This window comes from Onychomys torridus, chromosome 7, assembly GCF_903995425.1.
Source record: "Onychomys torridus chromosome 7, mOncTor1.1, whole genome shotgun sequence".
NCBI lineage: Eukaryota > Metazoa > Chordata > Mammalia > Rodentia > Cricetidae > Onychomys > Onychomys torridus.
The window spans coordinates 26,985,102-26,999,290 of record NC_050449.1 but is presented as its reverse complement, the minus strand read 5'-3'; the positions used below and the strand labels follow the sequence as shown (position 1 = coordinate 26,999,290).

Genomic DNA, 14,189 nt, shown 5'->3' with positions numbered 1-14,189 from the left:
ACCAGGAATCAGGAAAAGGGGTGGGGCTTCCATGGCTCATGTGCTTTCTCCTTCTCCTTTATGATTCAACCTGGAGCTCCAGACCATGGGGTACTGCTGCCCACGTTCAGGGTGAGTCTTCCCTCTTATGGTTTACCTCTCTGAAGACTCCCTCACAGACAAGCCTGAAGTTGTATCTCATTAATGACCTACAGGATTCTTAATCCCACCAAGCTGAGTACAGAACTTAGTCATCACGCACTGGGTGATACAAGGAATATTTTAGGTATATGCATAGCTCTTAAATCAGAAATATGCAGCCTATTTCTCCTTCTCCTAGCGGACAACTTTTTCAGACCTGGGCAGAGGTATCCTAAAAAAATCTTCCTTCTAAGACATCACAGGGCCCTCTTCTATAAGAAGGCATAAAGTGTATTTAAAAATAGGAAGGAAACAGTGCAGAAAATCAGCAGAGCCAAAGGCAGAACACACTTTCTCAAGTGCCCTGATCAGGGCTCATTCTCATGGCCCTGCCTTGGCCCTGTGCAGCAAGTGTGGCTGGGAGAGCTCATTAAAACACTCAGTTGGAAGCTAGTGTGGGCTACCACAACTGAGTCCCCAGGAGTGCAGGTGCTTCGGGGTTACCAGCATAGTTCACCAGCTCTAGGAATCTCTAGTCAGGTTTTTTGGTACAAAGACTCACCCAAGGGGCAGAACAAAATCCCATATACAGTACTCTATAAAGACAGTCCATTTCCCTTTTTATTTCATTTATCTTTGTAACTACCACACGTGAAAGCAGGGAGCAGGTGGCTGTGTGCAGAGAGGAAATGGCCAATGAATGTCTGAGACAAATGGCCCTTCAAATGGATGACTCTTCAATATGACATTTTAAAGGTTACCTTGAAATTGCTGCAGCCACCCAAGTAGCAAAGGAAAAAGGTGCGAGAGTCCTAAGATTCCTCAAGATGGCCAAAGTTACCTGAGTTGGCCAGTGGGACAGGTGGTTCAGTGGTCTGTGTCATTGGTATTTTGCTCTTGTCCCCACTCATCTCTATAGTCTTGTGATCGCTGTCAAAAAAATTCAGACAAGACAGGGAGAATATAGTTAGAAGACATAGTTTATTAGAGTAACATGGGACACCCTCAAGGGGTGAGAAGGAGCCATGACCACAGAGAACCTTGTGTCAATTTACATTTTAGATAGACCACACTCTTTCTAGTGTCCCTGAAGTAGACAGCTGCTCTGGTTTCATCTCTTTTGCTTCGATAAAATGCCCTAACCAAGAGTAACCTGTGAGGGGTAAGGGATCATCTGGTTTCAAACTCCCAGGTCACCTTCCATCCTTGAGGGAAGTCAGGACAGGAACTCAGGGCAGGAACCTGAAGCAAAAGAATTCTGATTGCTAGCTCACTTCTGACTTGCTCCCTGGATCATGTTCATCTAGCTTTCTTCTACAGCTCAGAGCCACCTGCCTAGGGATAGTGCTGCTCACAGTGGGCTGTGCTCTACCATGTCGGTCATCAGTTAAGACAATCTCTCACAGACAATGGCCACAAGGCAGTCTGATGTAGGAAATCTCTTGAGACTCTGTCCCCAGGTGACACTAGATTGCATCAGGTTGATAGCTGAAGCTAACTAGGACAACAGCTTCCCCAAGGGGTATTTTCCTGTCCAGATGATTGAGGGCCAATTTGGCTGAAACAAGGAGTTGGCATTCATATGTATGGAATGCATACTGCTGAACCAGAACCAGCTTTAAATAGTTATAAATGAATGTCCTCAGGCAGTTCAGGATGTCCCATGGAAGAACCAGATTTGACTCAGGTCCCTTTCCTCCAACCCATAACTAGAGTCCTACAGTTCCTGTCCTGGGCTTCACAGGATGTTGATTATAAGAGGTCCAGCCCTCATGTCCACCAAGCCTGCTAACTTCTAACTGGCTACCTAACATTTTCATGACCACTTATCAGAATGGTTCCCAGGAGTTCCATAAAGTCCCAAAAACTAGTGTTAGGGAACATCCCACAAGGGACTGCCCCCAACTGATTCCAAAGACAGATAGACATACCAAACCCCAGGTGAACAATTCACAGTGTGTGCTTGGATTCAAGCCTGCAAGAGAACAATTTTACTGGACCGGATAACAGAGTGGTCAACACACTTTGTTTCTCAGCCAGTACAACAAAGAAAATGGAGGCAGAGAATTATACATTGGGAAAGGGTGTTCTTGTGAAACCCAGGAAAGCTTGTTTATGAAGAATGACCTAAGATGACATATGCCAGGGTCAGAGCTCAAAGAAAATTCTCGAAATAGCAGTCTGTTAGCCAAAGCTTGAGCCATAGGATATCACCAAGTTGTCAGGGTTAAGCCTCTGGGGTACAGTAAGATAAAATCAGATTCCAAACCCAAACTGGCCACATGCTGCTTCAAGCATCATTTCCTCAACTGGAAAATGGAAAGATGAGCTTAGCACAGTGACACACCCCAGAAGTGCCAGCACCAGAGCCTCAACAGGAAGACCAGGGTTTGAGGCCAATCTGAGCTACATAGTAGCTTCCCTACGAATCGGAGACTGTCTGAAAAGCAAAGCATAAGCAAACAACAACTTTAGCAACAACAAAAGAAAAATGGACAGGTTATATATAACCATCTAATCACTTGTGATGGGATTAAACAAGCAAATGGAGGAACATTTCTTAGCTCAACTTCTGCCCCTGAGTAAGCTGTTCTCAGTAGTCAGAGGGGTTCACAGTCTTTCCTATCTTTATCAGAGTCTCAAAGCATTTTAAATGAGCTTGAGCAGAATGTCAGGAAGGCAACAGATGGAATATTCCAGGTGTCCACGTGTCTCTTTGAAGTGTGGCATGCCCTCTAAAAGCAGTCCTTTTGAAAGCCTCGGGGCACGAACATCTCATCCATCTCAATTTCTCAGGACTAACTAGATCAGATTTTTCAAGGGTGCGCCTACACAGTGGTTTGTCATTTTAATAAGTGCTCAGATGGCCGGCCAGACTCCCCATACAGACAGCAGGAGTGACCACTCAGTGAAGCAGACATATGCTGCCTTTCCCTTTCCATCAGCTGCCAAAGGGTCCCCAAGGAAAAAGAAGAAGGGAGGCAGGGGCCTTTAAAGGACAGCATAGGCTTGGGGCCAGGTGAGTAGGAATCCAGACAGCAGCCTTCACACTCTCTTCTGCTTTCTTAATCTTTCCATTCTTCATGCAGCACTGCTTTTGAACCAGTGTGTATCAGGCAATCCATCCTGTTTTTGTGTTTGAAATATAGCAAGGAACAAACAGTCACAAAACCTGCATGTGAGGACCTTGCATCCTAACAAAATATCAGACATCCACACGAGGGGATGGAGAAACACCTCAGTGGTTAAGAGCACTTGCTGCTCTTGCAGCAAGCTAACCCTCTTGCAGAGGGCCTGGGTTCAGTTACACCACTCACATGTCAACTCACAACTGTCTGTAACTCCATTCCCAGAGGGTCCAATGCCTTTTCTGGTTCTATAGGCACCAGACATGCAAACAGTGCACATACACACACAGGTAAAACATGCATACATCTTTTTTTAAAAAACTAAATCTTTTTTAAAAGAAAGAAATGCACTCTATACACAGTAGATAATGAGGATTACAGTCACTAACTCCAACAGGCTATTGCATTAATCGTAAGTGACAATCCATGAAACACAGCAGGCATTGAATAAACTGTGGCAATTATTATGTTTTAAATTGCTCTCAGATTACTTCAAATACCTTAAATACTTCATGTGTAATTGACCCCCAGTTTTATTCATTCAACAAACTCCTTAGCATGGGCCATATACTATATTCTTCAGTGGCCCCAGAGATACAAAGAAATCCCCTGAAGGGAGTAGCCTCCAGTCCCAGGTCTGTACTAATCAGAACGGGGCACTTCACTAATGACACTGTCATTTGAATCCACTGTGTCTCAGCTATGGCTGGCCATTCCAGGAACACTATGAGCAAAGACATGGAGACAGGAGTCACTTTCCAGGACCACAAGAAGATTCCCAAGCAGGCACGGGATTACATACCGATCGCCACAGACCGCACTCGCCTGCTGGCAGAAGGCAAAAAGCCACGTCAGCGCTACATGGAGAAGAGCGGCAAGTGCAATGTGCATCATGGCAATGTTCAGGAAACCTACCGCTACCTAAGTGACCTCTTCACCACCCTGGTGGACCTCAAATGGCGCTTCAACCTTCTGGTCTTCACCATGGTCTATACTATCACATGGCTGTTCTTTGGCTTCATCTGGTGGCTCATTGCTTATGTCCGAGGTGATCTGGACCATGTGGGTGACCAAGAGTGGATTCCTTGTGTTGAAAACCTTAGTGGCTTTGTGTCTGCTTTCCTGTTCTCCATTGAGACAGAAACAACCATTGGCTATGGCTTCAGAGTCATCACTGAGAAGTGCCCGGAGGGGATCATACTCCTCTTGGTGCAGGCCATTCTGGGCTCTATCGTTAATGCCTTCATGGTGGGTTGTATGTTTGTGAAGATCAGTCAGCCAAAGAAGAGAGCAGAGACCCTCATGTTTTCCAACAATGCTGTCATCTCCATGAGGGATGAGAAGCTGTGCCTCATGTTCCGGGTAGGTGACCTCCGAAACTCCCACATCGTGGAGGCCTCCATCCGTGCCAAGCTAATCAAATCCCGGCAGACCAAAGAAGGGGAATTCATCCCCTTGAACCAGACAGACATTAATGTGGGCTTTGACACTGGTGATGACCGTCTCTTCCTGGTGTCCCCGCTTATCATCTCCCATGAGATCAATGAGAAAAGCCCTTTCTGGGAGATGTCGCGTGCTCAGCTGGAACAGGAAGAGTTTGAAGTTGTGGTCATCCTAGAAGGAATGGTAGAAGCAACAGGTAAGACATTTTGCCCTCCTCAGCTACCTCATCCTCTTCTGTTCCCTGAGCTTAGACCACTGTGGCTCTAGAATGTACACATTTGTGTGTAAGAATTCCAAAATGACAGTGAGGACACCCTGTTCATGCCCAGTGTGACCTGAGGGGCAGTTACCCAAGATAGAGCACTAACAATAGCTAATACGGGCTGAACTCTCCAATTCCTAGGCGTGATTCTAGACTTTAAACATATTACAGCCCTGGGGGCCTTCCACACCTCCAAAAGGAGAATTCGGGGTTTAGAAACAGAAACACAGATGTGAGCAAGCACCACCAAACCAGCAGGACCCCAGAGCCAGCCCTTACACCAAAGTGCTTCTTGTCCTAAGACAGGCGGGCACGGGGTGATTGGGAAGCCTGGGCTGACTAAAACAGATGATATTTTAGAGTGAGATTTCATGGCCCCATTAGTGGTCCTCAACCTTCCTAATGCTGTGACTCTTTAATACAGTTCCCCATGTTGTGATGACCCCAACCATAACGTATTTTGTTGCTACTTCACACCTGTATGCTTGCCACTTTATGAATCAAAATGCAAATATCTGATATGCAGAATATCTGATGTGTGACTCTTATAGGGGTCACGAGCTGCAGGTTGAGAACCACTGCTATACATGTTGTGGGCCTCATCATTAGGAGAGGATGGTGTTGTTTTAGGTTTCTGTGATAGAAAATAGAGTATCACCTAGAATATGACCTAAAGCAACTTGGAAAGGAAAAGGTTTACTCATCTTATAGGTCACGGTCCATCATGGAGGGAACTCAGGACAGGACCTCCAGCAGGGAGGAAATTAAAGCAGAAACCATGAAGGAAGGCTGCTTACTGGCTTGCTTGCTCAACTTGCTTTCTTATATACAGCACAGGCCCACCTGCCTAGGGATAGTATCACCCATGGTGGGCTGGATCCTCCCACGACAATAATCAATCAAATTACACCCCTGAGATATTCCCACAGGCTGATCTGATGAAGGCAGTTGAGAGTCCCTTTTCCCAGGTGATTCTGGTTTTTGTTGACAATAAAGATTAACCAGGGTAGATGGTACCCAGCATGCAGCCTTTCCTGAGTTTACGGGTTTCCCGGTACAACCTGCTTTTAAAGAGCACCTGTCTCCAGATATGGGAGAGATGCTATCCTTGCCGCCCTCTCTCAGGAGCAATCTGTCCCCTAGCTTTCCTTCTGCTGTGGCAGATCTCTCTGAGGTGACTCAGTGAGTCCAAGGTCTAAGAGGACCTGAGCTCTAGTTTAGAGCCACAGGCACCAGCCTCATGGTTGGACCTGCTGCTTCTTGGGAAGGAGGGGCCACTGACCAAATGCTGTGACGGTCTTCCTTGATCTTCCTTCTCTTTAATTCACTATTAGACTGAGCAGCAAGCTAACCCTAGTGACAATTTGTTCAAAACTCCCCCCCCCCATGCTCAGAATAACACATCTTCAAAACCTTACAAATAGTGTTTATGTGCTTTTCACACCCTTTACAGATATGGAGGCTGAACCTCAAAAGTGCCAGGCAGACATTAAGTGTTCATACTTGGGGCTTTCATTTACAAGTCTCCAGCCTTTTCTGCACACCACCCTGGTCCCTAAGATGTTAGAGGCTTGTTAAAGGTGACCAAATATACCTATCAGCCCTTGAGAATCTGGCTGCTGGCTGCTGGCTGGGAGACTCAGACACACCTCCACAAGCCTCCCATTTCCAAGTCAGAGTCAGGCAGGATGATGGTGGGCCCTAGAGACTATGCCTAAGGCTGCCTGGCCATCTGCTGGGGGCCGGAGCCTAGCCAGGAAGCATATGGTGGCAGCTGGAGGAGCCCCTGGGGCTGAGGCCAGTCAGGAAGCAGGAAACGCATTCGTGTAGATGGGGACTCTAGGGTCAGTGTGTCCTTGGTGACAGGGTCAGGATAGAACACACAATCACTTTCTGGGGAGAAGCTCCTCTCTGGGTTCCTGAAGGAGGGATTGGGCAGAGAACACACCATCACTTTCTGGGGAGAAGCTCCTCTCTGGGGTCCTGAAGGAGGGATTGGGCAGAGAACACACGATCACTTTCTGGGGAAGGAGCTCCACTCTGGGGTCCTGAAGGAGGGATTGGGCAGAGACGAATCTCATCCTGATGCCCTTACTGCTACCAGTGTGCAGCAGGGGAGCACCCACAAAGCACCCAGCAGAGGGAGCGGGTGCTGATCCCATTTGTGGGCTCCTCCTTCTACATTTCCCTGAAAGCCTGGGCCTATATTGTCCTGTCCTAACTGCTTGACTTCCTTGCCCAGAACCTGTGCTAGCTATTCTTTGTTCTCTGTCCGTGGAACCATGTGGGAGACCGAGACCACCTACTCACAAATGGCATGCGATGTTTCAGTGTCATGCTCAGGGAACTCAACCTTGGCCTAAATTCGGGCCTAGCTTGAGTGGAGCGGCATAGCTCTTCCACACCCTTCCGACGTAAGTCTGAGCACGTTGCTTGACTTGTGCAAAGGAGGAGAGTCAACCTCATGTGCTGGTGTGAACACGAAAAGATCACATGGAGTGCCACAGGTGCAACACAGAGCTGAGACTTGCCTTGAAAGGTCACAGGTGCAAGCAGCCAGCATCTCTGGCTACAGGGTAGTCATGACCATTTCCCTAGAGGATGATCAGGAAGAACAAGGGGGAGAGTCCCACAGGACTTCTGCAGGGATTCTTACGGGAGTCCTGTGCCAGGGTCTTTTCAGAGTCTCTGGGGGCCTGCAGGCACTGGGCCTGGGCTAGACTGGTCAGTATCCAGTTCGGGTGTTTCTAACCTCTACTGGGCTGTTGGGTGAGGCCTGATTGGAGAGACCTGGCTGGGGCAGGCATCACCCCGAGCACAAAGAGTGGGCTATAAGCCCACCATGTATAGGATGCTTTGGGGAGCCCAGACTGGTTGTTGACAAGGACTGGAGCGGGAGCTGGAGAAAGCTCTCCTTCAGTGCCCAGAGAGCACAAGCTAGTACTTTCTTGAGCAGAGATTAAATAAAAATTTTGCTTTTCTGTGACCCTAAGCACAGAGGCTTCCTCATCCATAAACAAAACTGCCCTCCCTCTCTGGAGAGAAAGCAACACCTAAAAATAACACAGCAGTGGCAGGGCTGCAGAGAGGGATGAGAGGCTTCGGAGCATCCTCAAATCAGAAGCCTGGATGGGCATCAGTTTGCTTCTCCTTCCTGTGCATGTTTGTGTATGGATCCATGTAGATGTATGTCAGCATGTATGTGTTCATGGGTGTGCAGGCTTCTGTTTGTCCACTCAGAACTGTTTCCCTATGTTCTGAATGCCTGTCAGCAGCTCCCTGATTCATCAACTCTGAACTTAACCTGTCCAAAGCCTTTTCCTGCCTCCTTCCCAGTCTCAGCCTTCTAAATGCTGCTCTCAAGAACTGTGTCCATGTCCCCCTTTAGCATCTAGAAATGTATTCCAAATCTTGCCAGGGCATTTGTCTTTTTCTTTCCTATTGTGGTTTGAGCTCATCCTTAACAAGGCCCATCTCTTTTTTTTTTAAGCTGAGGATCGAACCCAGGGCCTTGTGCTTGCTAGGCAAGCACTCTACCACTGAGCTAAATCCCCAATCCAAGGACCATCTTATAGCCAGCTTTATCTTCCAGATCCTTAGCACAAAGTAGATGTTCAAGAGGTGCTTGAAAAATGATTGGATGAATGGATGGTTGGATAGATGGATAATTGGATAGATGGATAATTGAAGGAATGGATGGTGTCTTAGTTACTTTTCTCTTGCTGTGAAGAAACACCATGACCAAGGCAACTCATAAAAGAAAGCATTTCATTGGATTGCTTGCTTGCAGCTTCAGAGGTCTAGTCCATTTCTATCATGGCAGGGAGCGTGGTGGCAGCAAACAGGCAGGCATGGTGCTGGAGCAGGAGCTGAGAACTTACATCTTATCCACAGGCAGCAGGTAGGGATGGGGGGAAAGAGAGAGAGACAGAGACAGGTGCCTCATACAGGCTTCTGAAACCTCAGTTCTAACCCCCAGAAACACAACCTTCCAACAAGGCCACACCCTTTAGTCCTTTCTAAACACTCTACCAACAAGGAGCCAAACATTCAAATATATGAGCTTATGGGGGCCATTCTCATTGAAGGCACCACAGATGAATAGATTTTTTTTGTTTTTGTTTTTGGTTTTGGTTTTTGAGACAGGGTTTCTCTGTGTAGCTTTGTGCCTTTCCTGGATCTCACTCTGTAGACCAGGCTGGCCTCGAACTCACAAAGATATGCCTGCCTCTGCCTTCCAAGTGCTGGGATTAAAGGCGTGTGCCACCACCACCCGGCTGGATTTAATGATTTAATGGCTGGAGATGGGTGTGATTGAGTGGATGGACAGACAGATAATGAATGGATAGTTACATGAATGGATGAATGATGAAATAGATGACTAGATGGATAGATGGATGTGGAGGTGAGTGGGTGGGTGGGTGGGTGGGTGGGTGGATGGATGGATGAATGGACAGACAGACGGACAGATGGATGGATCAATAAATGGTTGCATCTTAATGCATGTGGTTTCTGTTTCCCTAGGCATGACTTGCCAAGCACGAAGCTCTTACATGGATACAGAGGTGCTCTGGGGTCACCGATTCACACCAGTCCTCACCTTGGAAAAAGGCTTTTATGAGGTGGACTACAACACCTTCCATGACACCTATGAGACCACCACACCCAGCTGCTGTGCCAAGGAGCTGGCAGAAATGAAGCGGAATGGGCGGCTCCTGCAGTACCTTCCCAGCCCTCCCTTGCTTGGGGGGTGTGCTGAGGCTGGGAGAGATGCTGAGGCTGAGCAGGATGAAGGGGATGAACCCAATGGACTGAGTGTGTCCCGGGCAACCAGGGGCTCAATGTGAAGTTCTACCCAGAGCCTCTTCTTACCAGACACCAAGGAGCCTGGGAGGCCAGAGAGGCCAATTAGTTGAGCAAGCTTTGCGGGGCCCCAGGAGCACGGGAGCTCTATAGAGAGGAACAGTCCTGAGCCCTCATGTCTCCTCTTCGGGGCCTCTGAGCAGTGGCCTTGCCTAGCCTTCATAGCAGTGCTTTCTAGGCCTCAGTGAGTGGGAGCATTAGCTAAGGCTATAGCCAGGGTGGGGTTCCTAGGGAGAGTTCTAGGGTTCTGTCTACCCTCTCTCCAATTACTGGCACCTGTTCACTTCCCTCCCAGATTTTGTCTCCTCTAGGGACTGAAAACATTACCCCTGATTCTTACCACTGAGGCCTGTAGACTGAAGGAGTGCAATTCTGTCCATGGGCGCTCAGACCCACAGCTGGGGATGAGTTCACAGAGGCCTCCTCCCAGGCCAAGTTACCCAGGTCAGGGACAATGCCTTTTAGTCTGAGGCCACAGCCACTTACTAATAACTTGTTTGCAAGGCCCCTTGTTCACCTCTGTTGCTTCCTAGTGCGTGTGTTTTCCTCTTCTATATTGTGTGGACACTACGGCTTACAGGGTATTGAGTTCATTGGCGTGACCCTGGCACACTGACAGTGTACCTAGGAGCATACACAATGCTGTCCGCACAGCTACCCGGGACTCCTAGTCATACTGTGCCTCACACTTCAAAGGAGAATCCCAGCAGTTGTGCTTCTGGTAGGACTTTGTGCTCCAAGAACTTCAAAGAACCTGTGAAGTGGTCATGACCACGTGAATTTCAGAGAGCCAGAAGAACTGATTGGTACCAACACAGGGCAGCGGGGAAAGGAATCGACGAAGGTTTTAGTATAGGAATTTGGAGCCTGGTGGACTGATGCATCCTAGCACTTGGCAGGTGGAGGCAGAATTATGAAGCTGAGGCCAGGCTGGGCTGTATAGCCCTGTCTCCAAAAGGCAAGAGACACACTAAACTAACGAACAAGAAAACGTCTGCCTCAGTTGTTGCTTGGGGGCTCCCAGGAGGAAAGTGGACTCTGAAACAGAAGTGATAGGTGGCCAAGGGTGGACCAGAGTCTTAGATTGGTACTGGGAGGCCTCTGGACCTCCCTCCTCCAGAACAGCTCCAACATGGTGGCAGGACCATGAAGGTAGGCCCTGAGAACAGGAGGTGAGAAAGTCCATGAGAGAACTAGGAAAAGAAGAGCCGAGGAGCAGAGAAGAGCCTTGAGGTCAACAGCCTTGGAACCTTTTCTCGTCCAGCCTGGAGGGCTGATGGTCAGGTCAAAGAATCTTAAGTAAGAAAGATAAGCTAGGCCAGTCTTGGAGAGATGTTGACACACTCCCCCACACCTCTACTACATCCCACACCCCTGCATGGCCATAGTTCTCAACCAGACTTTGAAAAGAGAAGCACTTTCCTGCCAGGTCCTGGAGCCCTTTCCCTGAGACACACAAGGAGAAGCTAAGGTAGCCAAGGGAACGGTTTCTGGACCTCAGGCCTTTCCCCCTCAGACTGGGTCCCAGGTCCCTGGGATGGTGAGGAGGAAGTGGCCTGAGATGAACAGTTACACCTGTTAGTGGCCCCCACATAGAAGAGGGGATCCTTTCCTTGGCACCTGAACTATATCTTGAGAAATGGTTTAGGCAGTGAGGGGTGTGTGTGTGTGTGTGTGTGTGTGTGTGTGTGTGTGTGTGTGTTTCTGTATATGTGTGTAGTATGTGATTTGTGGTATGTGTGTATATGTGTGGTGTGTATGTGTGCTGTATGCACATGTCTGTGAGTGAGTGAGTCAGGGGGGGGGGGTGGTATGGTGGGGGGGTCCCACAATGATAAGGTACCAGTTATGGTCTCAAGCATCTTTCTTGGCGAAGCAGGTCTAGCAGGGCATGGGAAATGAGATGCCATCCCCACTCAGGAAAGAAAACCAGCAGGTCCATAGCACCCAGTAGATAAGCTGCAATCAGGAATCTAAGGAGGGAGCCTGCTGTTAAGCCTGGATGGCTGGGGTAACAGGAAATGCAGCCACTGTCACGAGAGACACTTGGCCTGGCTTTCCACACCCCAGGCCTTCACAGGCAGGACCAGCTCTTCTCCTTGGCAGGCCTTGAATCCTGTCTTGGTCAGGACCCATAGTGAGTGGCACAGGTAAGGATAAGAGGCAGCAGGGGATGATTGTCTCAGGGCTCGGCGGTGGGCGGCAGGTTCCTGTTGCACACTTGCCTTATTTGTGTTTCTGAAACACCCCCCAAATGGCCAGGAGGGACCAGTGGTCTGGGGGAGTCAGGGCACTGCTGTGCCAATGAGAAGCTGTAGAAGCTATCAAAGAGTGGGTACACTCCTTAAGATCCCCCCAAGCCAGAGGTGATATGTGCTGGAATTAGGTAGATACTAACCTCATTCAGGTTTCTATCATGGTGACCTAAATGTGAAGAGACTGCCCTTCACATCTCAAGGACAATCTCCATCTCCACAGACAGTTGATTTCACTAAAGTTCATCAAATTCTTCAAATCATTTTTTGGAAGTTCTTGACTAATAAATTTAAAACATGGGTTTATAACTTAATGCCAAATCTGATGCTGGCCAATATGTCCATGGGTCACTACTCCTACATATGAACCACATTAGTCATGGTCTTTATTGTATGACTCTGAACTCATTCCATCCCTGATGGCCCACAAAGAATTGAGGCAGGGCTGAAGAAGAGGTCAACAATAATTCCCAGAGATCTCTGCTCCTTGAGTTTAGGAAGCTGACTTCCTGCCTTAACTACCATGTCCTTCCTCTCTGGAAAAATCCCTTGCTCCATGTGCTGGCAGAAATTTCCCAAAGACAAGTTCTTCCCAGTTCTCTTCCTCCCCACCAATCTGACACCTGCTAGGTTCTGCCAACAGACCACAAGATCCTGTTCCCAGGACTCTCTGCTTCAGATATGGCTCCCCCTGGCCTCCTGTACAATCAAGGAACCCACTTGCCCCTTTCACTTGGCTGCTTTCAGATCCTAGCTGAAGCGGTTAGCATTGATGGGGAAGAGCCCTGTCTATCGGGGAAACATGTGCCTGCTTGTTATCTGTAGCAACTGGGAACCTTCATTCACACCTCTTATCCCATGGCCTGCTTCCAGCTGGCCTCAGCCATGTGACTCCTGTGGAGCAAGGACCACATAAGCAGAAACAGCTCACCCTGGGGTTGATGAAAAGCAAAGGTTGCGTGTTGACTTCTAAGACATATCTTTGCACCTATCATGTGTGGGACTGTGGTGGGTTGCCTCTCCCAGATCCCTGGATGGTATCTGAAGGTCTTTGTTCCCACAGATGAGAGGCATGGCACCTGTCAAGCAAACACAGTGGGGCCATCATCCTGCACAAACACCCTTAGGGATCAGCGCCCAGGCCGCAGGCACAGGCAGAGTGCTCACAGACTCCCATGCTGCGCTGTAGAGCAGCGTTCCCCTTCATCCTGTAGCAGGTTAATTAGGAAACACCTTTCTCTGATTCCCAGAGAGCTAATAAGTCTTGGAAAAAGAGATTCTGTGGGGAAGAATGGGTTCTCCCGAGAGTCTACTTAACCGCTGGGCTTGGGTTCTCCAGCAGTATCCTAAACTATTGTGTCAAATTTGCCCTCCTGGGTATATGATTCAATCTTATGAAAAAGAACAAAAAAAGAAAGAAAGAAAGAAAGAAAGAAAGAAAGAAAGAAAGAAAGAAGGAAGGAAGGAAGGAAGGAAGGAAGGAAGGAAGGAAGGAAGCAAGCAAGCCAGGTGGTGGTGGCACACACCTTTAATCCCAGCACTCAGGAGGCAGAGGCAGGCGGATCTCTATGAGTTCAAGACCAGCCTGGGCTACAGAGTGAGTTCCAGGAAAGGAGCAAAGCTACACAGAGAAACCCTGTCTCAGGGAAAAAAAAAAGAAAAAAAGAAAGAAAGAAAGAACATCATAACACTGCTAAAAGTTCACCCCACAAAATGGCCTGGCCTTAGATAGCTCTTCCTCATTTAAAATAGATTATTCCTGAGTTCCCAGAATTCAGGTACATTCCCACTTGGAGCAAACTCACTCTTGTTTTTGTTGTTAATCTAAACCTGCAATGGTCGGCCTTTGGCATTTAGGATGGCGTTGGGGTCGGAGGGTCTGGCCTAGAGAGACCACTGCCCCAGTAAGAGGGTTCAGTCTCCACAGGGAAAGCACACTTCAAGACAGCAGCCAAGACAGACTGCCAGGGATCACACTGCTCATCTGTCTACAGACAACTTCCACCTTTCATGTAATGTTAGATATTCAGAACCCACCCTAAGTCACAAGTGCCTTTAAAGTTCTTTCTTCCTTGGAATAATTTTGAAAATACCCACTTCAGGGAGTCTGCATGCAAG

At 48.2% G+C, this 14,189-nt stretch overlaps 1 protein-coding gene across 1 annotated transcript in view; it reads left to right on the top strand.

Annotated features, from left to right (window-relative positions):
• Kcnj5 (potassium inwardly rectifying channel subfamily J member 5) overlaps window positions 1–11,505 on the top strand; it is a 28,878-nt gene extending 17,373 nt beyond the window's left edge. The window contains exons 2-3 of the mRNA XM_036193131.1: window positions 3,949–4,887; window positions 9,478–11,505. Coding sequence (XP_036049024.1) covers window positions 3,951–4,887; window positions 9,478–9,800 — 1,260 coding nt within the window. The 5' untranslated portion in view covers window positions 3,949–3,950 and the 3' untranslated portion in view covers window positions 9,801–11,505. The remainder of the gene's footprint in view (window positions 1–3,948; window positions 4,888–9,477) is intronic.
• Window positions 11,506–14,189: the final 2,684 nt, after the last annotated feature.